Below are 26,698 nucleotides of genomic sequence, written 5' to 3' on the forward strand. Positions count from 1 at the left end.
TTGCTTCTGTAGAACGGACCCTGGTCTGTGGGTCAGAAGACCTGGATTTTAATCCAGTCGTAAGACCCTGTCACCTAATCTCCTTAGGTTGACTTCCTCCCCTGAAAAGTGATGGGTGAGTTGGCAACTCGTAATCAGGCTGAAATGAACCCCCGCAGAGGTGCTCAGGGGCCAGGAGCTCTGTCTTCTGTCGATCCCACTCCATACACCACGGCGTGAAGAGGGTGTCAGAAACTGAACCAGCACACAAACCTAATCACCAGCGCCACATCCCCATGAGGAGCTCTGAGGGGGCCCCCCCTGCTCCCTCCCAAGGTGGCGGCCCCCTGAGACATCCTCAGCACAGCTGCTCACATTCTTTCATCTCCCAAGTGGATGAATGAAGCCCTCCTCAGGAGTTATGCAGGGCCGCTCCAAGCCAAAGCTTCCCTTTCAAACACAGAACCTGGTTCAAAGACACTCCATCGAATGGCAGTTTCCTCTCTCCACCTCACCCGCTGATAGTCTTAGAAACACAGGAGAGCTGAACTCTACACAGTTAAACCAAACTTTACCATCATAACTAATAACCATCATTTACGGAGCATCTAATACATGCAAGATATCGTGCCAGGAGTTTTACATTCATTCCCGTATGGAACCCTCATTCAAGAGGCACTGAGATCCTTCTAGGTTACACAGCCAACAGGTAACGGGGTTCCAACTTAAAAGCTCAGACCTGCTGGACTCCAGAACCTCTTCTTTGCCTGACACCAGGCTGCCCTTTCCTCTGTCCGTCAACCATGGGAACACTGAAAGTAAAAGTTCAGGCCAAAATACCAATGAGGCATTCATTGAATCAAGGGGCAAGCTACTTGGGATTTTACAGAAGTCAGTACAAATAAACTCTGCTTTCAGGAGTCTGGGTAAATCCTCCCAACAAATGAGTAGCAGACTGACTCACAAGATAAAACTTTTATGCAGGAGGTACACGACACACACTCAAGTATGCTGAATTGGACAAATATAATTTCTCAGCACTTACTGTGTGGCAGACACAGTTTTTGATCATTTTCAAATATAAAGATGTTGTTCATGTTAGTTCAGATAAAACATATTGTCTCTCAGGCTCAGAGGCCATGACCTTGGCCAAATGCCTGCCAGGAGCTCTTTTCTGGGGAGTAAAACTGCTGACAGGCCTATTACAGATTCAATCACATCACCAGGGCAGATGAGGAGGCTTTAATATCTACGATCCAAACTTGCTGGACAGGGCCCCTGGGTCAGAAACTTTTACCAACAAAAAAAAAAGAAAAAAAAGAATTCTTTTCAAGGAAGCCTCCACACCCACTGCCTCTTAAAATACACTGTTTGGAACATAGTGGGTTCTCAAGAAATTGCGCTGGACGAACACGCCAAACTTAGACTAGGAAGTGTGGGTGGAGGGATAGTGCTGTGCATAATTCTGGGGTTTGTTTCAAGTCATTAAAGATCCTCACTCAACACACAAAGTCGATACAAAAATAAGACTTCCGTTCACTTTATACACTCTGCAAAAGGCTTCCATGCATGGAATCCCACTTGGTTCTCCTAATGGCCCTGTCAGAGGTTGGTGTCCCTCACCCTGGTCAGAGAAGGAGCCAGTGATGGAGTGACTTGCCCAAGGTCACCGTTTAGTAAGGAGTGAGACGGGATGCAAACGTACTTCTTAGGATTCCTAGTCCGTTGCACTTTGCGTTACATTAAGCTACCACAGTGCTTTATGAGACACCACATTGAGATGATCTCACTTTCATATATTAACAATTCTAGAAGGCGACAAGCCAAAGAACGGAAATGTCGTACAACAATTACACATGAGAGCTTTCAGTGATACCAGCTCTGCCCCTCTTCTGGGGGTGGCCATGACTCAAAGGCTCACAGCCCCATCTGTGGGGATTGGGGGGAAGCAGAGGTCCAACTGTCCCCCAGTGTTGGAGACCTGGAGATAGGGAGCCAGAATACCACCTGGCACCCCGTCAAATCTTACACAGAATGTGCGCTAACTTAGCATTGTTCCAGGTAAAAGTGACAGTCACAGGTGAGGTTCCTTTTAACTGCTGAGGGCCAGGAGACCATTTCTTCCAATCAGCTCTGCAATGCCAATGTGGCGATGTCTTCAGGACAGAGCCTGCAGTGCCTTTCAGGTGACCCTTTAATAGGGCACCTATCTCACCTGCGTCCCAACCTGTCAAATTGCCAGTGTAGGAAGAGCCCGGCCAGGGTAGGCAGAGGGACCACAGTGGGGTAATTCAGTCGTTTCTATCATTATAATCTCGTTTCAGAAGAGAGATGGATAAAAATTCAAGGAGTGCATCTAGATGCAACATTCACACTCACCTTCTCAAACCTCAGAATCAGCCTTTTTAATAATTTTGTTTCTAACACAAAGTTTGATATAAACACAAAACTACCTTGAGTCCTCAACTCATACAACACTAATAATAATGAAAATTACAACAACTTACAGATTGTCCCTTATGGGTAGCTTCTAAAGTACCAAGCGCTGGCCTTCCCATTCCATTTTCTCAGAAACTTTATTATTATTCCCATTTGACAGATGAAGAAATTAAGGCTTCCAGAGACTTAAAAATTGTGCCCAAAGTTACTCAGGTAAGAAGAGGTGGAGCCAGGATACCTGGCTTGGACACCATCAGCAAAACTTGTCCTTCAGTGGGTGAATGGGGAGCCGTGGGGGGAGTGTTATATACATACAGTGGAATATTATTCAGCCTTAAAAAGGAAGGAGCTTCTGACACACGCTACAACGTGTGAACCTTGAGGATATCAACCTAAGCGAAATAAGCCTGTCACAAAAAGACAAATACTACATGATTCCACTCTTACAAGGTCTCTAGAGCCAAATTCACTGAGACAGAAAGTAGAACGGTGGTTGCCAGGGGGCGGGGAAAGGGGGAAACAGAGAACTATTGTTTAATGCGGACAGAATTTCAGTTCTACAAGATGAAAAGAGTTCTGAAGATGAAGGGTACATAACAGTGTGAATGTACTTAATACCCCTCAACCATACACTTAAAAATGTCAAGACGGTAAATGTTATGTGTACTTTTACCACAATTTAAAATATTTTTTAAAAAAGAAGAGGAAAAGGTCAAACACAGACTCCTTTAACCTATATCAACCCAGAGGAATATATAGTAAATTTCAATTATTCTAATACAGAAATCTACAGTGGTAAAAAAAAAAAAAAAAAACAAACAAACAAAAAAAAAAAACTGTATCCCCAGATGACTTGTATACGGGGATTTAAAATTCCAAAATAAAATTAGAAAGCTGAGATTTTGAATACTTCAAAACAAAACAAAACAAAACAAACTTGCTCTTGGGCAGGAACACAGACAATCTAGTGCCAATTTCCTTTGCCCTCCTCCCCAGGTTCCCCACCATCTGCCCATTATATTTAGACACCCTACCCAAGAGAACTGAATCTCAAAATAACCCTCGAAATAACTTTGACTTGCACCGAAGCAAGACCAGAAGGTGAGCACCATCGGCTGCTGGCCAGGTCAGAGCACACCTGCTGTTTTCCAGCTGACCTCAGGGATATTCGCTGGTCACCCTGGTGGCCAATACACCTTTCAAGGCAAATGGGCCCAATCTGGATTCCGGATCTGAAGTACCACCTGCAAACTACCAACCCATCCTCAACACAAGCCAGGACTCCCAGAACTCCACTACAGGGAACTGCAGGACCAGAAAAGGACGGAGGCATGCAGGATTAGTTGACACGTTATTATCTCCACGTTAATTATCATTACTAATTAAGGTAACGGGTCTTCCTTTCGTAAGTAAGATACGTTTTAAATCTTTGAAAAATGTTTTCACACCCGCTCTTTCATGCCCTGGACCCCGAAGCAGGTGAGTCGAGCATCTTTACCCCACTGGTTCAGAAGAGCAACTAGAAGTCAGGGTTTGCCCGAGGTCAGAAACCAGTTGCTGCAGCGTAGAACTGGAAGCCACCCATGTTATTCCTTCCGCAACACCTCCCTCCAGAGAGAGGGCTGGCCAGCCCTGCAAGGAACAGGAAATGGAAATGGCTCCTGGTAAGGCAGTCAGCCTGCCAACCTCTGAGAGAAGCTGACAAATGACCAGAGCCCGCCCTGAATCAGAAACACCTCCTCCAACGAGCGGCCGACTAACCTCTTCCCACCTGCGGCGCTGAAGAAAGAAGTTCCCAGGGTCCACACCCCACCATCCCCATCTGTCCACGGATAGAACCACGTTAGGAAGGAAGCTCAGAAGAAGGGAGATGCTGTTGAAGACCTGAATTGGAGAGGCAGCTTCCCAACGTGAACTTATCAGCTTTATTCCCACTCTCATCACATCCCCGACACCCATCTACGCTTACTCCTTAATCCCCACCCCCTCACCGCAGAACTGCAAGAGGGGCGAAGCCGAAGAGCGCTGAATCTCCAGAGAAACGGCATCGGCTGCAGCACCCGCCAGGGGAACATGGTAAAACCCGGCTAAAAGATGGGAATCGTGTAAGAGCAAAATCATGCACTGAAAGTCATGCATCATTTCCAAAATATTGAAACAGATTCCAGTCACTTTACCTGAGTTGTTTTTGCTCTTCTGCCTTGCATGCTGTTGTTGTGGCTCATTTGTGGGTTGGTGGCACCTTCGGAAAGACAGTGAGATTTCCTACAGGGAAGTGTGTTATAATTACTGTACGGAAGAGCCTCTTCGGCAGCAGCCGGTGGCATCTTATGGTTCGCGAGATCAGGAATATCAGACACCAAATTCCGACAGTAGCCTGCAAATTTGCTCCTCCGCCCCCCGTCTGCCGTCACCCCGGAGGTTTTCTGAGGAGCGTACAAGTCCCCCAGTGAATTGGCACGTTGACAGGTACTGAGCTGCCGCGGACTCGCCGGGGCTTCCATCCCCCGAGTCTCCTCGCAGTCTTTCTCTTCGGCAGAACCCAAGATCTCTTCGTTGCTTGTTAAATGTTCTTGGCTCAGATCAGAGAGTGAGAATTCCAGGCTGTCCTCCCGCCAGATGTCTGCAGATTTGGAGCGTTTCTTCTTAAAGCTCGCCGTCTCCGTGAAAGTGGGCCCATCGGATGTATAGGGATGCTGCCTCCTGCCTCCCTCCGCCAAGTACGTAGCGTCATCCCCGTAAAGCCTGCCCTCCTCCGAGTCTGGCATGCTCTGCACAGAGGCTGCTGCGAGGACAATGCCGCTGCCTCCGCTGGGACTGACGGAAGAATCCGTGTAAGACACGGGTCTCAAGCCCACATCCACTCGGTCCACCCAGATGGGGCTCCCGAAGTCCTCCAGGGTGCCTTCTTGGGAGAAGGGCTCCAAGCCATTTTCGGCCAGGGACTGGGGGATACTGGGAGTGCTGCTGGATCGGGTGGTCACTTCGGAGGTCCTGTGGATCACCTTCCCCGAGGAGGCGTGCCTGGTCCGCCGCGCCTTGTGCGACAGGCGCAGGGAGCGCGACGTGTGTTTGCGCCCCAGGCTCGCATGCTTTTCTCCATAAAACTCATGCACTACATTTTGACTTTCTGCGTTTCCCATGGTTTTATGGTCTGTAGCAAAGAAAAAAAAAAAGGAGGGAATCATTGAGTCATCCAATGGGTATAGGCAGTTAACAGGAGGAGTTCAGCACACAGGGAGGGCAGCCAGCTTGGCAGATAACAGCGCACCTATATGCACCTGGCAGGTACTTGGACTCTTACGTGGTAGCAGTTGAGAACTAACATCATGTACTGAGATTACTCCTGTGGAGATATGAAATAAGAACATAAATAAGATCATTAGAGAATTACACTTGTCTCTGCCCGGAGGGTAGCTGCCCACCGGGCACGGCACAGGGTTGTTTTCATAGAGCTGGCAACTGTCGTCTTCTTCTACTTAAACTCTACAGGTGTATATTTAAAGCTCTCTGCCTATCCATAAACTAAAAACTCTAAAAAGTACAAAGCAAGGTGTCTGCCAAATGAGTAACTTTCTGTTTGAAATTACACATTTCAAAACACCAAGCAAAACTCAGAGGTGCATTGGATAACCTCCCTCTCTCCCAATGGTTTTCTGTTTCATTCTGACTCCAGCTACACTTCAGAATCAATCAAAAATGGAAAAGCTCAAGATGTAAGTCCAATCAACTCTTCCTAATAAATCAAAGTCAAGAAGAAAAAGGGTTTTTACCTTAATTCCACAGCATTCTGAAAACCTTGATTGGGAGGTTCGGGTAGGGGGTGTGAAGTGGGATAGGGAGAGGGAGATGGGCAAAATGAAATAGGAACCCCACTCTCTGCTTAGCAGCAAACTAATGGGTTTACTTCTGGGAGCAAATCCAACCTGAGAACATTAATCTGGTACAGAGTGCCCTGCAAACAGAAATCCACATGATGAAATCACTAAATATCATTCAGCCTTTTGGGGCTACCCAGCTTAATTCAACTCCTTCCTTAACATTTTTCCAGTCTCTCTCATTGGTCTGAGGACTGTTACCCAGAGTGGAAAATAGAAAAATGCTCAAAGTTCGACAAGTGTGACTCTATTTATAGCCTTATTCTCCTTGCTCAGCAATGAGGTTTCTCTAGACCAGTTAAGTTGTATACACTTAAGATACACACATGAAAATGGCCAGAAAGGAAAGAAGAAACATAGAGTAGCTGGGCACTTCCCTGAGCTGATTCTTTCAATCATCTACATAGTCATTCATTCAGAAAATATATCCTGAGCACCTACCACATTCTAGAAGCCAGAGATACAGCAGACAACAAAAGACACACATTCCCCACGGTCATGAAACTTACATTCTAGCCAGGGAAGGGATATAATAAACAAAAAAGTGAAAGGTACCAGAGGAAAGAAAACAGGAACAAATTTATTGTAACCATTACAGTTTGAAACACGCTGAAACATAATATACATTCACATTGATCCAGAACCACTCTATAATCCCACTGTTCAGTCTCAAAGGTTGCTTAAACTCCTATAAGCACATCTTTACTGAAATGAAATTTGTGGCAACAGGAAGGGAAAAACCTCCATTGAATGTTCCAATGAGCTCAGAAGTAATTCATACAGACACCAGATGTGGAGCTATTCCCATACTGGAATATTCCCTACCAGGTCACACATCATATGATTCTGAGAGTGACGTTTCCAAGAAAGAGAATCTTCCTTTTACTAGTAGCAAGCATACTTCAAAGCAATAAGTTCACACCTCCCTGGCTGACATCTTTAAGAAGCCAAGAAAACACACAGAAACTCAACTTGGTGTAGGGAAAATGAAAAGATGCACTGTCCATGCATAACTTGTGTTATCTACATTCCTAAGAATATCATGTACTACATTTTTGCAAGTAAAATAAATAAGCATCTAAAGTAATGCTAAAGGCCATGACCAATTTCTCCGGGTTCTTGATTTTTTTTTTTTAAGTGTACATTAAGATACCTGGATGTGTCTATGTATCTACATGTTTTGCCAATAAGTAATTAAAAGCTTAGAACAGGCGTTAGCCACAGTCCCATTTTAAGAATCACATAGATTTAAAGTTAAAAGAAGGAAAGAATGATGGTGACAGAAACTGAGGTATAGAAAGGCAAAACTGTCACCTCAAATGTGCTAGGAGGTACCCTCCTCTACTGTATACATCAAAAGTTTGCAAATATAAATTCACAGGCATATTCTCAACAACAAATTTCTGGTTAGGCTTGTTTCTGCCAACAGAAAACCAATCAAGTTAAAAGCCTCAGGAGAGGTTTCCCAAAGGAAATGGCCCCAACCTTCAAGAATTACAGCACTCCCTGCGTTGCTCTGACGGGTCTGTTATATTAATAGCATTTTTAGTAGCAAGATTCTTTTCAGCCAGCCAAGGTAGGAAAGAAGCCATTTTTATCTTTAGAACTAGAGTTTAGAGATGAATGCCAAATCTCTTAAATCCTACCGAGAAGAAATTCTCAGGGGATGATCTAAGCAGAGTCAGCAGGAAGTCTGAAGCAACTCAACTTAGCAGAAAAATGTTTCTAGGGACTGCTGAAACACCCCTTCATTTAAAAGCTTTTCCCAAAAGGTCAGTGAGAACCACGAAGGCCCATGTGGGGGACCCTGAAATAACATAAGCAAGAAAAATTTAAATTGCTTATTGCATACAACAGACACAATCTCCTCTTTCAGGGACAACCCCCGTCCCATGGGCAACCCCCAGAACACTGGTGAATTGAAAATCCTAACCCTTTTCACACACAAATGTAAAATGCCAGCTACTTTCAGCATCTTCATTTCTCCCTGCTCTCTCTTACTTAACCCTTATCATTTATTTTTATTACAAACAAAAAACTTGGTTTATATTTTACATTTGCATAGGCTTTGTTTGTTCCTGTGAGTCTGGAAGCAACTTTGGGCAGAAAGTGGCTTTCACTTTTTTTGTAGCCTCTAGAGAGACTACAAGTGTTCTACGCGTGATGAGTCAATAAATGTTCATGCATTTTAGTAACAAAAGCAAAAAGTAGTGATCAGTACTTTACCAACATAATCATCACACAGTCACTAGGTAAGACGGGAAAGATTAAGGGGGAGGAGAACAGGCTGAAATGCAAAAACTGGGCTAGAAATAGAAAAGCAGAGCATCAGAATAAAGGTACTCGATTGCAAGCTGGAAAATGTTACCATTTTTTAACTCATTACACTAGTTATTTCCTTATGTAGAATGTTAGTGGCCCCAAACAGCTTGCACTTTCTGGGGGTAGTTAGTGGGAGGGATATTAAGCAGGAAGTAGTGCGCAAGACTGTAACATAGGGAACGGTTCTCCGAATTCAAACCTCAAGTCTTACACTTTCTTTCCAATGGTCTAAGATCTGGCTTCCTGGCCTGCCCCAGGGCCTTTGCTCATGCTCTTTCCTCTGCCTGCAACCCTCCAGTTTTCAGGAATCTACATCTGGCTCACTCTTTCCAGTTTGTTCCGATCTTGACTCAAATATCACCTTCTCAGAAAGGCCTTTCCTGACATCCCTATCAAAATGACAACCCTCAGAACTCAACATTTCTTATCCCCATTCTTTGATTTTTTCCCCCCTCCTTCGCATTTATCATAATTGTAACAAAAAATGTGTTTCACTTACTTACCTTTTTTTTTTTTTTGGAGTATATTTGCTTTACAATGTTGTGTTAGTTTCTGCTGTACAACAAAGTGAGTCAGCTATATGTTTTATATATATATCCCCTCCCTCTTGAGCCTCCCTCCCACCCTTCTAGGTCATCAAAGAGCACCAAGCTGAGCTCCCTGTGCTATACAGCAGCTTCCCACTAGCTATCTATTTTACACATGGTAGTGTATATATGTCAATGCTACTCTCTCAGTTCATCAAACCCTCCCCTTCCCCCTCTGTGTCCACAAGTCCATTCTCTTCATCTGCGTGTGGTACATATATACAATGGAATATTACTCAGCCATAAAAAAGAATGAAATTAGGTGACTTGCAGTGATGCGGATGAACCTAGAGTCTGTCATACAGAGTGAAGTAAGTCAGAAAGAGAAAAACAAATATTGTATATTAACACATACATATGGAATCTAGAAAAATGATACTGATGAACCTATCTGCAGGGCAGGAAAAGAGATACTTATCTTCTTTATTCTCTATCCTTCCCCACTAGAAACTAAGCCTCAGGCGTAGGACGGAAAGTTTGCTTGTCTTGTTTATTGCTGTATCCGCAGTGCCTAGAACACTGCCTGAAAGACAGTAGGTGCTCAGTGGAAAAATACTGAATGAATGAATGAATGACAAAATAAACTTTAATCTAGAATGTAAACATTCAAACTCATACAACTACAACAGAAAATAGATGAGAATGTTAGCACAATGTGAACTAGAGAAAACACACATTGGCCTTAAATATGCCAGCTCTTCTACATCAGAGTGCCTAGACAACACACCGGTTTCCAGTCTGTGTGCTGTTCTCTGGGTCCCTTCCACCTGCAGACCAGTACAGGTCCCTCACTCCAGGCCACTGGGTTTGGGATCGCCCTGATCCATGAACTGAGTTGAGGGCTTCAGCTTGCCCTGCTTTACTGTACTCCCCAAACTTCAATTACCTAAGCAGCGAATTAAGGTCTCGCTCCTGTCTCATTTCACTTCATTCCCACATTCTTCCTCTTTTTGGAGCTATTCCCTCAGAGGTTTAGTTAGGAAAAGGGTTCAGAATCAAGAGGATACCTCTCCTCGTTGTCAGGGTAGACAGTGCAGAACTGCTCAGCCTGAGATGATCCAGAGAAAATGGGGGCAAAGGAGACATACTGACATGATGGGGGGGGGGGGTCATCTGAAAGTAGAAGATGTCAGAAAATCAAGAGATTCTCAGGGCCAGAGACCAAGGACACTAGAGGGAGTGTGACTTTCCCATTCTTCCCAACACCATGATCTTTCTCTTCAAGTGAGGAGTTAAACTTTTCAAGTAATCATAGAAACTCCCTTTAAATCCCATCAAATTAAATACTACTATATAGCCGATGATGTTAGGTGTGTACCTAGGCTAACTTTGTTGGACTTACAAACAAACTGGACTTAGGAATGCGCTCTCAGAACGGAACACGTTCGTATGTAGGGGGCTTACTGTACTCAGTGAAACAGTTAAAAGGTATCTTAAGGAACTTTATCAATAAGTACAGGCAGCACTATGTACAATAGCCAAGACACAGAAGCAGCCTAAATGTCCATTCACAGATGAATGGATAAAGAAGATGTATCTTTATTTATCTATCTATCTATACACACAAACACACACATACAATATGGAATATTACTCAGCCGTAAAAAAGGATGAAATAATGCCACTTGCAGCAACATGAATGGACCTAGAGATTATCATATCATACTAAGTGAAGTAAATCAGACGGAGAAAGACAAATATCATATGATATCGCTTACATGTGGAATCTGAAAAAAAAGACACAAATGAACTTATTTACAAAATAGAAATAGACCCACAGACATAGAAAACAAACTTATAGTTACCAAAAGGGAAAGGGGGGAGGGATAAATTAGGAGTTTGGGATTAACATATACATGCTACTGTATATAAAATAGATAACCAACAAGGACCTACTGTAAAGCACAAGGAACTATACTCAATATTTTGTCATAACCTATAACAGAAAAGAATGTGAAAAAGAATAGATATATATATGTCTGTATAACTGAATCACTGTGCTGTACACCCAAATCTAACACAACATTGTAAATCAACTATACTTCAATTTAAAAAAAAAGAAAAAAAAAAAGTAGTCATTAGAATGGTTCATACATACATCTGGTAGGTGGTCCTTTCTCAGGGACAGCTTTTAAAAACTTATTAGCCTACTAAGCCTTATGTGATAAAATGATATAGAAGTATTCACACACACTGAAAAAAATGTCACATTCCTGGCTTTGGTAGTTTACTGCAATTATGTAAGATGCAACCATTAGGGGAAACTAGGTTAAGGGTACACTTATTGTGTACGATTTCTATAATTATTTCAAAATAAAAAGTTAAAGCCTTAACTAACTGGAATATTCTGGTTAAATGAAATTTTTGTTTAAAAGTGAGGATTCTTCAACATGAAATGTTTTTGAATCCTCTTTTTCAACAAATTAGGCAATAAAAAATAAGCATGCATTGAGCATTATCGAGTATAATATTATCAAGAAATACAAAGTAAACACAAAACAATCGTCTATAGTGAGATTAAATAGAGAAGTAGAGTTGATTAACTAGGGATTGGGCTTCTGTCTCTAACACAGTAGTGAACAAAACTGAAATGCTAATATTGGTGCCAGCCAAGATGAAGGAAGACACCACGGCTGATCTTTCTCCCAATGATAAATATTAAAAACTCTGGACCAAAGGAAAAACCAACTACCCGAGGGATTCCAAAGCGTAAGCAAAAGCAGGTGGATTGGGGATGGGAGTCAAAACCTGAAGAAGCCACTCTAACAAGAGTGAGTTTCCCATATTTTTGTTTTTATTACTTTACTCTTCCAGCCTTGCATAGAGGGTGAGCACACAGTCCAGCTGTGGCACAGGCAGCAAAAACTCCTGAGACGTACCCTGTCATTCTAGCCAAAGAAACTAAGAATAATGATCCCTGCAAGTCAAAGAGTGAGAAGGATCTCAGAGAAAAAAAGAGCTGGAGGAAACAAATCATCTAATGCTATGTACATCTACACAAGTCCCAGGCTCACCCCTCAAGTGCACATACCTGGGACTGACCCAAAGCAAGACAGCAAAGGCTTTGAGAACTGAATTATGATATAAACCACAGCCCACCTCCCAGTCTAGCTCCCAAGTGGCACCTGTGTGGAATAAACCTACAGCCTCAGAGCAAAGGCTTTGAAAACTGAACTGACATGAGAGCCACCACCCATAGGAGGTCAGACAGAACTTGCCATCTGAACCTAGCCAGGTTGATTACCCGCTTAAAAAGCAAAGAAGAAAATTCAACATTCTCTAGATGATTTTCACAGGACCTAGATTCTCCCAACATAATACTCAAAATGTCCACAATGCATTCCAAAGAACCAGGAAAATCTAACCAGTTCTCAGGGGAAAGGACAGTCAATAGATGCCAACCCCAAGGTGACCCAGAGGTTGGAATTATCAAACTTTTAAAGCAACTTGTACAACTGTGTTCTCTGAGTTCTCTGAGTAAAGGTAAACACTCTTGAAATAAATGAAAAATTTAATTGCTTGCAACATCTATGCAAGATCACCGTGAACATCAATTATTATACGTGAGTGGAGAAGTAGAACACAAATTAAAAAGAAAGGTAAAGCCTGTATGATCCAAGATATAACATGTAAGCTGAATTTTTCGATCATGCCAATGTGAGGTTTTCTTAGTACTGAATGAGAAAACATTCCAGTTAATAGAAAGCCACCCATGGTCAAAGTCTCTGGGCAGAGAGGACAAAGAAAAATACTCCTGTACTAGTTTTAGTCAGAGGGAAAAATGGGAGACAAAGAACAAGACACAAGGGAAACGAGAAATAACCTCATCACCTTGAGATCTAAGGAGGTTATAATAATATTTTTATGGTTTAGGATGTCTAATTCCCTAGATGAGACCAGAAGTTCAAGCAGTACTCCAAACAGACAGCAGAATGCCCCACCCTTTAGCTGAAGAACAGGAATGTTCCACATGATCAAAGCCCAGCCTTGTGGGTCAGCCTGCCAGGGCTTGCCTTGTTCAGGGGTAGATAATCAAAAAGATAATTCTACTATTAGGGTCAAACATCTCTGGAGCAAAACTCTTCTTATTCTCAGCAAGTCAAAACTTACATTTGAGATGCACATACAAGATATTGGCTTTGAGGAGATTAAAAATTTAAGAATGTTAACAATATTTTACTTTCTCTCTCTCCCTCTCCCCACCATCACACACACAGGAAGACGGAGGGAGAGGGAGAGGAAAAAAGAGAGAGAGAGAGACAGACAGAAAGAATATATAGACGTATAAAATATTTTTAAGTTACTATCCTAGATAGAGTGATTATGGGCAATTTTATTTTTCAAAATTATACTTTGTTTATTGTATTTTCCAGAGTTACTACACTGAACCTGAAATTCATTTTAAGGAAAGAAAAAAAATAAATAAATGCTTTAAGTCCCTAGGTTTCTTGGATAATTGAAGAGAGTAAGGATGGGGGCACCACACTGACAGCTACAATAAAACAGCACCAAACCCAAACTTAAAACAGATGGCTCCAGAAAATTACCTAAGATAAAGAAAATACTATGGAGCTGGAATTTAATCACTCTTTCTCTATGTTCCAATGGCACTTTGCTCGACCTCCTCACATCGTGTCTGTGGCATGGTTATTTGTACACTGACACACTTGTCTTGCTTTGTATGTAGACCCCTCGCATTTTATTATAATCTCCCAATGGCAGGGACCATGCCTTACTTGTTATTACGTTGGCCATTTAAATAAACTAAAGTTTTCGTACATCTCTTCTCAATGGGAATGCTCATCACTCAGATTGCCTATAATAAGGGTATTTCAAAAATATAAAATATTAGAGCCCATTAGTGGGCGCAAGATGACCCAACTTATATTCAAGTCAAAAGTTAACTATTAAAGCAAGGTTTCTCTTGCTGGTAAGGGCATTGTGAAATCCAAGCATAAGGCGTCTAATGATGTATATAAATTATGATTATTAATAATAAAATTTTTCACCCCCTTCCGAGGTATTGAAAAGCTTATTAAAATAAACGTAATGATTACCCTTCTATGACTTGAAAACAGACCTCCAAAATTGCAAGAGAAAGGATGAAATGTATTTATTTCAAAGTTAAATTTGAAGCAAAAATCACAGGACAACAGATTGCAAATTTAAAATTAGATTCTAGTGGGAGGGCTTGGTTTCAAGCCTGTTTTTTTCCTACTGGAGGCTGAGCCTGAAGACAGGATAGGGGGGTAGGGGGGAAAGAGCTAAGATTAAACTGAGACAAAGTTCTCAAAGTTTTTGCTAAATCTTTACAAACCCATGAAAAGCGTTTTGCCAAGTCACACACAAATACCCCTAACACAGGAGACTAAACAGGAAAGTTCTGCAACAAATAAAAGATGATCTTTGATTTAGAAAGATTATTATTTTGACTGTATTTATTTTGCTTTTTAAAAGATTATCCAAACTAGAAACAAAATATATCATTGTTTTGAAGTAAGATTTTGAAGCTGGGATTGCCTTTTTTCAAACATTATCCCATCTAAAGATGGCAAAGCTCAGGAATAAATTTAAAAGATCCTGAGGGCAATTCACAGGGGGAAAAAGACAGGTACCTGCTTTTTCTTTTTTCTTTTTTTTTTTTAGTTTTAATGCTAATACTTTTGACTTGTTAGATGGGTGTAACCTTAATCCAAAAAAGTGACTCCGAATTCTTTTTTTCCACAAGCTACATACAACACAGCAATGCCAATTCTGCTAAAATGTATCTGTCTCACCACCTCTGGGGCGTCACCATTAATTCATGGGGATATACACAGGCTCAAATACACATACGCAAACTTACCTTACAAGGCAACAGTGGTTCCCAGCCCAACTTGCCCCAAGAGCACTGTGGCATTTAGATATTGAGATTGGAAATGACGTCAGGATGAACAATGACCGGGGCTGGGAAACGTATCAGCACTGGCCCCACGGGGTGGCCATCACAGTCTCACCTGAGTCTATGAGAACGTCCCCAAAACCTGGAGAGGACAGAAGAAGAGAAAGCAAATGGTTAGCCAGAACACAGGAAACAGGAATTTTCCATCGAGCCCATTTACGTAAAGTCTCCAACATCCATTCTGTGTGAAATACCACCCCCCCAAATTGAACAATGCCACATTTAGCTACAGGTATAAAATAACAGGCATAATCAGATAAATCAATAAACACAAGCATATTTACATTCACGGTAATAAACAGCCTGACAAACTCAGTTATTTTATCATTTTAACCGTTAATCTCTAAAGATGAAGGTATCGCATAACAGAAACAGGTTACTGGGAAATGGTGTCCACGGTTCCCTCTTAATGTTTAAAAAGTCTCAACAGAGAGGAATGAAAGGAAACAAGGGCATCTCAGTTATTCTCCAAGCAGAGCTATATTTACCAGAGAAGTTGAAGAAAATGCTAAAAGACAGTTAAACAAAAGACCAAATTCAGTACATAGACCTTCTCATCACATACATGTTTTCAAAATAAGCTCCACAGACAAGCAGTATTAATGGTCTCTTTTTTCTAAAGCCTGCCTTCTGAGGTGAGACTGCAGATACTAAGACAGGAGAAAGCCCCGAGGGCTTCCTTGGGGTGGCTCCCCTCATTCCTCTCCTACTGACCATTCCTCTGTGGGGCTGCCCACAGTTGGTACCTATTGCTGGTGGCTTCATCAAGGTGGGAACCCGAGGACTTCCCTGGTGGCGCAGTGGTTAAGAATCCGCCTGCCAATGCAGGGGACACGGGTTCGAGCCCTGGACCGGGAAGATCCCACATGCCGCGGAGCAACTAAGCCCACGCACCACAGCAACTGAGCCTGCGCTCTAGAGCCCGCGAGCCACAACCACTGAGCCCGCGTGCCACAACTACTGAGCCCGTGTGCCACAACTACTGAAGCCCGTGCGCCTAGAGCCTGTGCTCTGCAACAAGAGAAGCCACTGCAATGAGAAGCCCACACACCGCAACAAAGATCAGCCCCGCTCGCCGCAACTAGAGAAAGTCTACGGTCAGCAAGGAAGACCCAATACAGCCAAAAATAAAGAAAGAAATAAAGGTGGGAACCCGAGATGACAAACAGTTTGCACAGGACCACGGAGAAAACTGCCTCCTGGTGTAGAAGGCAGCCACACCAAGACAGTAAATAAATAAATATATACATCTGTAGAGAACAGCACAGTAAGTGAAGTTACAGTTCTATCTTGGAAAACGTGCTATTTCACCGTGAACTTGGTGACTCACGTTTGCCAGGAGAGGGGCAAGAGTTCTCAGCAATACCCCATTCTGACCCTACAATCCACGTCCTTTCCGTAATTCTCCCACTGCTGTCCTGTTCCCTCTCTTTTCCCAGGCATCCTCCTTAAGCTGTTCTCTGCAAAGTTTCACATTTTCAAAGCGGTTCCTGAATTGCTTAGGAACTGGCAGAAATTAATAAGCAACAGCCCATTTATATTGAAATGGACTCATTACAGTGCCAGCTGCCAATAATTTGCAAGGCTGGTTTCTTGCTGGCAAACCGGGCCTGCAGGCGGCTGTCCTCCACCTGCACAACGGAGGCTGATAACGCATTTTTTTATACCTAAAAAAAAAAAGTACATATTCTACTACCAGAATTAAAATGCTTCTCTATTATATTCTTCTAACCCCTGAGCAGAAAAACTACATGGGGGAAGAAAGTGAAAGTTACCAGGCATGATTTATAAAACATGCAGGAAAACAAAACTCAGTTTATTTGGTATAATTTTTTTTTCTGATTTTGGTGGGAAAAAAATTTTTACCTGTGAGCCTGGCTGTGGAACTGACCCTTGATACAGATGGATGAAGAGACACATAGCTGTTCTTTGAAATCAGCAAATATGCTAAGGTTGCAATGTGTCATCAAGCACTCAGTGTGTATCGAGTACTCACAGTGGGTTAACTCCTCCATGGCCTTGTGAACATACACCATGGCAACCCAAGAACCACCAGGACTCCAGGTTTTCTTTAAGAGCTGCAAAGAATTCAACTTCAACGGGAGGCAGCTAAGCACCAAACTCGGTGTTGGGAGTTCAGGCCTAGAGTCCCACTACAGGCATCAGGTCAAAACACAGCCTTGCCACTTACTTGCAAGGTGATTTGAGGCAAACTCTAAATATCAATTTATCCCTCTACAAATGGGGATAAGAGTTCCTAAGCCATTCTGTTGACATAAGCATTAAATGAGATCATCAATGTTACATAATTAGCTTAGTGCCTACCCCTTGGTCAGTTCTCAATAAATATCAGCGATTATTTCCACTATTATTCGACATTTGTAAACAATAAGGAGGATGCTACAGAAGGGCCACTATTATGGGGGCTTCCTTAAAACATGGTACCTAACTCACTGAAACCGGTCTATGTTCTACGTTGAAACTGGTCGCCTTAAATGTGTTGTGAGACAATAGGGGAATTCCTTAATCCAGCTGGAAGATGTGATTGACTCAATTAGCCACAGCTCACGCACACACACAAACCACACTGACAAAATCTGGCAGGACCAGGAGGATGGTCTGCATTACATTAAGATGACCCCTAGTGAAGTGAACAATAAATGTGCCGAGTTTTACAGTCTCACTCAGATTCATCTCAACCCGTATAGTCAATTTCTGTGTCAGGTGTCAAATAACCAGTTTTCACAGGGAAGTGTGTGAGCTGGAGGAGGGGAAGGAATTACCAAAACGAATCCCAGTCTTCAAATACCTCAAAAATAGACAGGGCTCAGAAGTCCCATCACTCCAACCCGACAGTCTCATGCGAGATGAAACTATGACAACTGTCAGAAATACGGTGCCCATGGCAGTTAATCCATGGCTTTTCCTACAACGTCTGCCTCACCAGAACTTTCTTTTTCACCTTTAGAAAACAGTCATAAGAGGCATCCTGTCACTTTTAAGTGTTTGCAAGTTCCAGGAATCAAAGTGTATAGAGAAAAGGATATTGTACTTGCCCTCAAAATACCTAAGTTTGTATACCAGGCTCTATTACTTACTAACTTATGTGACCTTGGGTAAGTAAACTACCCATTCTGAAACTTAGCAGGAAAAATAACGATGTGTAATATTATCTACGTTACTTAACACCTACCTGAAAAGGTTGTTATAAGACAGAAATTAGAGAATCAAAACAAAACACTATAAAGAACTAAAAAAGTATGTTAATTCTTATGCTGTTCATCATGATTTAGTACCCAAAAGTGTTTCATATTACTGAATTAATGAGAATCAGAAAGTTTCCCCCTTGCCCTGAACCTTAAAGTGGGCTGGGAGTAGTAGTGTTAGATCTAAATCCTGAACAAGTCAGAAATCCTTAATATTTCTTATATGCAATAAGCACCAGAAGAATTTAGATTTTAGTATTCATATTTAGTCCAAAAATCAGCCTTGGGTGAACAGACAGATGGATGAATCTAGGACACTGGAAATTTTTTAATGGTTCAGAAATTAATGTTAAAGAAAATTCATCAGTCGTTTTCTTTACTTATGATTTTAACCATTATTATATTCAATAAAGGACTCAGGGGACTTCCCTGGTGGCAGAGCGGTTGGGAATCCGCCTGCCAATGCAGGGGAAACGGGTTCAATCCCTGGTCTGGGAAGATCCCACATGCCGCTAAGCAACTAAGTCCGTGCGTCACAACTACTGAAGCCCATGCGTCCTAGAGCCTGCGTGCCACAACTACTGAAGCCCGCACACCTAGAGCCCATGCTCTGCAACAAGAGAAGCCACTGCAATGAAAAGCCCGTGCACCGCAACAAAGAGTAGCCCCTGTTCACCACAACTAGCGAAAAGCCCGCGCACAGCAATGAAGACCCAATGCAGCCGAAAAAAAAAAAAAAGGACTCAGGAGTGACTTCCAAAGATACATTACCTAAAATAGAACAGGAGAAATTATTACTGGAATAATAAAAGGAATCCAAAGGTTAAGACAAAGTGAAGGGGGGCAGAAGCAAGGTAACAATGCAGACCCTATCAATCTACCCAACTGGCTCAGTTTGACAGCAAGCTTTTGTAACAGCCAGCTCAGATAGAGAAAACAGGGCAGTTGTAAAATTCACAATGTCCTAATCAATTGCTCAGAAGAAGGACAAACGTTCTGGGTACTAAGATCAGACAGGAATTTCCACCAGTGGTCCTTTGAGGCCACTGTGATACAACGAGCCACGTTTTTTGAACCACATCCTTTCACATGGGCTCAGTGACAAGTTTCATATGGCTGATTCTTGTCTTCCTAATTGATTAAAGAAGAAAAATCACAGTTCAGGGACAGGAGGCCTGAAGAGGTATGACCCTGCTGAGTGGTAGAGAGGCTGCTTACCCTCCAGGAAGGTCTCTTTAAATACTTGCTTGCTCTCCAAAGAGTGTTGGGCTGAGGGGTGGTAAGCATGAGTGAGATGGAGCTCTCTGGCTTGATGCCCAAGGGTAGCTGGGTTGTGCTACCAGACGGCCATACCTCACCTGGCATAAAGGGACAGTTCCATCAGGGGTGAGCTTGTCCGGCTTGTGTAAAAACTGAGACTGTGACACGGACTCCTGCACAGAGGAGAGGTACCCACCTTCTCGCTCAGGTAAACCACGTGACCACTGAGGGCCCTGGAGCAGGACCAGCATTCTCCGTGAAAGATGATCCCTCAACACAGATGAATAAGCTAGACAGGGCTTCCAAATTCCTATTCCCTAAAGCATGGATGAAATGGTTTTAGCCCAACCATGTTTTTCAAGGCAAGTAAAAACAGACACCCGAATCAGCCAAACAAAATTCCTGAAAGTTCCCCTATCCAAAGACTGCCCTGATTTTGAGCAATGCGACTTCTTAGCATATCCAAATGCATCCCAAGGTAACTAAGTGAGGAAACGTTCATAGAATCGATATTCTTAAGCTAGCTAAGTAAGTCGAGAAATTTCTACTAAAATGATAACTTCAACTTTAGAACAGTGAACCTTTGGCAATACTTAACCAACAGGTTCAGCTGGAACAGACATGACTGTATTTCATAGGAGTCAAGTCAGTGCATTTCAAAGTGAAGTAATATATTCTTCCCCCAACTCAGGGAGATCTACCATTTAGGAAATGCTTACTATCTGACTGGCATCACGTAAGTGGCTTTAGACCAAAATACTACTCTTTAGTTTCCCCAGGTTCTTGGTGTTTATTGTCTTGCAACTATACTTGGACACTGACAAATGCCAATGCATACAACTCAACTCCAGCATTGCATCATTCACTACGAAGTGTTTGGAAACCACCAGTCCCAAAGGGCAGTGTTACAGAGCTGGCCATCAAATCTCCCAAACACCCCCCGCCGCTTGGCTCTAAAAAGGGCTCAAAGGAGGCCCCAGCTTAGTGAAATGGATTTAATGGGGTTTTTTTCAGGACAGACCACGAGAATCATGTAATTTTTCAAAATTCTAAGAAGCATCACTCCTACTCAGAAGCCATGAAGCTACTGAACTCTTGAGAATTCCACCCACCATTCCAAGCATAGTGACCATACGATGTGAGAGTTCAGCTCTGGGCTCCCGGATCAATTTCAAGTCTGAGTCACATCGAAAACGCACGCCCATGGCATTGTAAGAGAGAATGGAACAACTGATCTCAAAAGAAAATGGAAATGGAGCTGACTGCAATTAACTTCTGATGCTGAAGTCTGTCGTGGCTTAAGTTAACAGAGTTCCTAGTGAGGGAACTAGGGTATCCAGGTGTCCACAGAGGACAGTGGGAGGGGATGGTACTCTGCTGCAGCTGCTTCCATGACTCCTGTGAAACACAAGAGAGTGTATAATCTTTCAACTGCACTTCGGAACAATCTTCTCGAAAATATAACAATGCCTTAGTTCAGAAGAGATTTCAAAACACGATCACATTACCCAACAGCATCTCTTCCAGACTCGAGTCACCCAGGTGTCTTCCCTTCAGCAGACCTGCTTCCCGTCCCCACATCAGCTGCAGGAGCCTCACTGGGCTCAGGAAGAGCCTCATTTCCTGAGACACCACACGGAGTGGCTGGGGGCAGCTCCTCTTTCACCGTCAAAGACTGAAGCTCAAGGAAAGGAATTTGGTTCTCATTTCCTCTGGCTATCCAAGGCTGAGGCTGAACCTGGAAGGCAGACAGGGGAGTCTCCATTCTAAAGGACACGGCCTTGGCCTTGTGCGAGCCCTGGAGAGGAAGTGTACCATAAAAGAAGGGATGCTCAGACCCGCAGCTGCTGCCCGCCTCTAAGACTTGCTCCGGGCTCGCCCATGTGACCCAAAAATATGAAATTGCAGCTTGCAACTTCCACGATGGTCTCCAGCCCCTGCAACCTGGTCTTTCCCTTCACCTGTTCTCTCATCATGCAGCCAAGAAGGAAGTCCTTCAGCCCAAAATACAGTCAGGATGTCAAGGAGTCCTCTTCCTTCACCGGGAAGCAGAGCAGGACTTGGTCATCCTGGCAGTTTCATTCCTTCGCCACAACACGAGGCAGAGCTCCCTGGCCCGGAGCTGCCTTTCCCACTCAGAAAGGGAGGGTCACTCTGTGAGTCAGACAAGAGCTCCCTGGAGTGAGGCCATGCATGCAGGTGGCCGGTGAGGCAACTCTTGCCTGCCAGCAAGGAGGGCTGGGACTGCCTTTGTCATAGAGGATGACAGAGGAGATATCACAAGTCCCTCTGGAGGGGCCACCAGGCTGGGGTGCACTGAATCCACACTGTTGGTCCTTTATGCTCTGAGGCTAAAGGGCCCATCAGAAGGAATCACTCCCCCTGGACACCTGGTACATCCTCCTTGGTTCTGTTCCCACCACTGTGGTACTTGTGTTGGTGGAAGGTATGTACAAGATGGCAAACTTCTCTAGCAGAAAATGGTTTAAGAGAGAACTGTGTAATCCAGATACCAAGGATGAAGAGGAAGGAGGAAAAGCTGGAAATGTTGTTAAGAAATACAGGTTGCATTGCATGTACCAAAAATTTGAAAAGTTGACCATACATCCATTTGAAAACTTATTAAATATCTTCATTGTGTCAATTTAAATTAAATCTTAATCATGTCACAATATACATAAATCAAACCATCATGCTGTATGCCTTACACTTATACAGTGATGTTTGTCAGTTATTTCTCAGTAAAACGGGAAAAAAATCTTAAATTGAAATAGTACGCTATATAGGAATGTATTAGATAGTGAAAAACAAACAACCATTATTTTTTTAAAATATAGATTACTGAACCAATCATTAAGAAAAGCTAGAAATGTTAAGTTTCTACCTACATGTGAATATCTGATTAGCAAGTTGATTTAATAACCACAAGTCAGTGAGCAAATATGACAGGTGGAAAACACAGCTGCCCAACCTAAAAAGTGAAGCTGTAATGGGGTCCCATGTAACACCATTGCTAGGGGGACATTAATCTTGATATGTGTTTAGGTGAGAAGATAGGATTTTAATCAAATTTCAGTGCAGCAAAGAATCTTCAAAGTCAAATAAAATAATTTTTACAAAAATTTTAAAGGAATTCCAAGGATTTTCAAAATAGGAGTGATTCTTTACCTGCAAGTCTTCATCTTTTCAAAGAAAAAGACTAAGGCTCAGTCATAAGACAGAGTGACAAAACACTATTTCCCAAGTCAATCCCTGGGTACTTAGCCTAAAATGCTCCTTTACTCTCTCCTCATTTTAAAATGGAAAAACCTTTTAAAATGACTTAAATTTCGCACTTGCAAATCAATTCAAATTGTTTTGAAGTTATATATTTAAGACTACAAGCTCTAATAGGTAAAAGACAATTCCTTATTTCATTGACTCTAAGAAACAGATTTTTCATGTTGAAGGTCTCTGAAGTTGAATATACTATCTCACAATCACAACGGTGTGACAGAAATCGGCACCATTTTCTTTCTTGCTTGGTGGTACATAAAAGAGGGGTGTGTCTTACAATGGTTAGCATGTTATGAAAGAGGGGATATAAAAATAGATTTTTAAACAGTTATGACTATCTAAAAACTGCTTGTGAATTATTTGGGTAAAGCAGGGTGTCTACATAAGAACTTTACTGATTGTTACCAATTCAGTTCAACTCAACCAATATTTATTGAGCACCTACTTTATGTCTGCGATGAGGAAATAGACCGTTTCCTTACGGTGCCCGCAGCCTAAGAAAATGATGGACACTTATCCACTCTGAGACAGGGCTGTAAAGGCTAATCTAGCCTTATTAATAGTGAATGATGGGGGGACAGGGAGGGATAAATTGGGAATTTGGGATGAACAGATAAACATTATTATATATAAAATAAACAACAAGAATCTACTGTATAGTACAGGGAAATATATTCACTATCTTGTAATAACCAATAATGGGAAAGAATCTGAAAAAAATTATACATATATGTATAACTGAATCACTTCGCTATATACCTGAAACATTGTAAATCAACTATACTTCAATTAAAAACTTAATTAATTTTTTAAAAATAGTGGATGATGGGAAAAAACAGACTAATTCTGCCAGGGGAAACTATCAGTCAAATCTGGTCCTGAAGGGTTCATCAGATTTGGCTTGGCTTGGCTTGTGAGGATGGGAGGAAATGAACAGGGATAAGAGGGAGTTTGCAAAAAAGAAGGGCAGAGCATTCCAGGAAAAGAGCAAAGGCTCTGAGGAATGAAAGCATCAGTCCAACGTTGTAGAGAAGTAAGTGCATGGAAAAGAGCTGGAAGTGATGCGGTCTTTAAAGAGATGGGTTGGGGTTACGGATGCTACACAGAGAAATTAGACATGATTATGTGCAATGGAGTCTGTGATGGGATTTGATTAGGGGAGTTACATGATCGAACATTTTCTCCCCCCCAATCCCTCCGCATCCCCTGGGGTAACGTGAAAGAGAAGGTGGAGGCTTGTTGCAACCAACCCATCAGGCAGTGCCTGGAGGAGATAAGGTGGCCTTCACTTGGACAGTGAGAGCCTTGGGGTAATAAGCCTGTCCTGTGTCCCACTGTTCCGTCACTCTGGTCTATGAGTGAGCAGGTAGAGTCACCAGAACTTGGTGTCCACACATATACCTGTGAGAGATAAGGAGGAAAGGAGAAAAAGAAGGGAGAGACACCTCTGGCATTTCCAGTTTGGTAACTGACAAAACAGAAGGTGATAATAACACCTTCCACTGTGATGTCAAATGGTGCATCCAATTCAAAAGTCTTATGCCTGAGAGGCCAAAATTCACTGGCAGCAATCCTACTGGAAATTTGGTGTCCATTCCACTCAAGGCCTCAGCACAAACAAAAACCACACATCTGATAACCTGTGAGAGGCCACAAGTTAAAAACACTATCTCAACTACACTTTTATTGACTAAGCCAAGACCTGTAATAATAACTGGATTAAATAGCATTGACAATTTAACACAAAAATAAAAGCTTGATGCCTCAGGTTTGGTGCCACAAAGTTAAAATGTAAATCAGCTTTGAGTTCAGCTCCCAAAACTCCCTAGGGCCACAGGAACACCCACTATGCCCCTTACTCACACCTTGGGATGGGGGTAATAAATAAGATCACTGACCGCAAGGCTGATGTTCCAAAGCTGTACCAACCACCACAGTGGAATGCACCTGCAGTGTATAAATAAGTGTGCCTGAGCACCACTTCTAAGAAAGGTAGCAGTTAAGGACAATCACTTCACCTTTCTGTGAGCGGGTGAAATGAGAAGTTGACAGCTGTGCAACACCAGGCAGATTTCAGGCAATGCTCTGAGTTAGTTATGCTCTGCTAGTGACCATGATAGGGACGGTAGGAGTGGGGCACATGGCAATGGGGACAGAGAGATGGCAGGAAAGACATACACTAACTACGGGGCCACAAGGAACTCGATCCAACCTTCCTGACCATCCATTCTCTTTAAAATTAAGAGGATGGGGACTTCCCTGGTGGCGCAATGGTTAAGAATCCACCTGCCAATGCAGGGGACACGGGTTTGATCCCTGGTCAGGGAAGATCCACATGCCATGGAGCAACTGGGCCCATGCGTCACAACTACTGAGTCCGTGCGCCACAACTACTGAAGCCCGCACACCTAGAGCCCATGCTCCACAACAAGAGAAGCCACCGCAATGAGAAGCCTACACACCACAACGAAGAGTAGCCCCCACTCGCCGCCACTAGAGAAAGCCCACGCGCAGCAACGAAGACTCAACACAGCCAAAAATAAATAAATAAAATAAATTTATTAAAAATAAATAAATAAAATAAAATTAAGAGGATGGTCCAGAAGTTTCTATGGTCCCTATACTTGAAAAGAACTCCACATTTTTTTAACTTGTTTAAGTCAAAACCTGTAAGTATTATAATGGAAACCACCATGAGATTCTCTCTGCTGGGCATTCTTTTTACAGTAAACAGGTGATGCGATTAAGGCAAAAAGTGCCACTGAGATTAACCCCAGAAATGCAAGATGGAAAACCAATTCTTACTTTAAAGACTGGTACAAGATCTTTTTGGTTAAATAACAACTAACATTCATCCTAGCCAAGTAACAAATTGGGAGAAAAATAGAAAGCAGCCAAAGTCATTGCACACTGGATTTTTAAAAGCAGAAGGAAAAAAAAAAAAAATCAAACAAAGCACATACGCCCCTCCCTAAAGTCATAAGCGGATAATCAACCTCTTCAACACAAAGACAGTTCCTGGGAGGTTATGGGAACATTTCTGAAACAGTAGTACATCAAAGTCCCGGAGCAGAAAAACCGATACACACAGTCACAAAGCAAATCTGTTCCTTGTATGATAGCAACTAGCTTTAAAAGCTTGACATTCATTGCCAAGTAATATCTATGAGGCTACACACAAGGCGAGCGAAAGACACCAGGCCCTGCCTTCTAAGAATTAATGAGGACACTCCTGTCCATGGCACCAGTGTGCAAATGGTTTTATGGGAATCCCCATTCAATAAAATCGTTCCAAGCATGCTCACCCAAAACAGAATGAGTGTGTGCTGTCACTTATTTAATCAATGTATAAATTACATGTATGGGCTACTGTTCAAATAAATTATGTACATTTTCAATTTCTGTATATGTTTATAATGTGCGTAATTTATTTGAACTGAACAGAAATACACAGAAATTTAAATGCATAACAGGGAGAGAAATACAAATTCTGAAATTTCCTTCCCACACCCTAATGAAATCATCTTGCACATATATCCAATATTGAAGACCACTGTTCTAGGACAGAGAAAACCAGTCTGGAAACTAAGAAAAAATAAGGAAAGACAGTTAACGGAAAACTCATAGGAATGCCTCTTTAACTTTACCTACATCTCGGGCTTACTGTGAAGCAACATAACATCACTGTCAAAATCTCCCAGAATCTTCAAGAGGGGAATATCACCATTCAGAAGACCAGGTCGGTAGACACATGCTGAAAACCTTAGGCTGCTCTGAAATTATCTGCTGACAGCACCAGCTCTAGAGGGG

The 26,698-nt window shown here is 42.4% G+C and overlaps 1 protein-coding gene across 1 annotated transcript in view; it reads right to left on the bottom strand.

Moving 5' to 3' along the window:
• Positions 1 to 26,698, bottom strand: part of TIAM1 (TIAM Rac1 associated GEF 1) — a 269,436-nt gene that overhangs the window by 129,452 nt on the left and 113,286 nt on the right. The window contains exons 2-3 of the mRNA XM_059921431.1: positions 15,051 to 15,228; positions 4,596 to 5,572 (exon numbers count right to left, since the gene is read on the bottom strand). Coding sequence (XP_059777414.1) covers positions 4,596 to 5,561 — 966 coding nt within the window. The 5' untranslated portion in view covers positions 5,562 to 5,572; positions 15,051 to 15,228. The remainder of the gene's footprint in view (positions 1 to 4,595; positions 5,573 to 15,050; positions 15,229 to 26,698) is intronic.

This window comes from Balaenoptera ricei, chromosome 4 (genome assembly GCF_028023285.1).
Source record: "Balaenoptera ricei isolate mBalRic1 chromosome 4, mBalRic1.hap2, whole genome shotgun sequence".
NCBI lineage: Eukaryota > Metazoa > Chordata > Mammalia > Artiodactyla > Balaenopteridae > Balaenoptera > Balaenoptera ricei.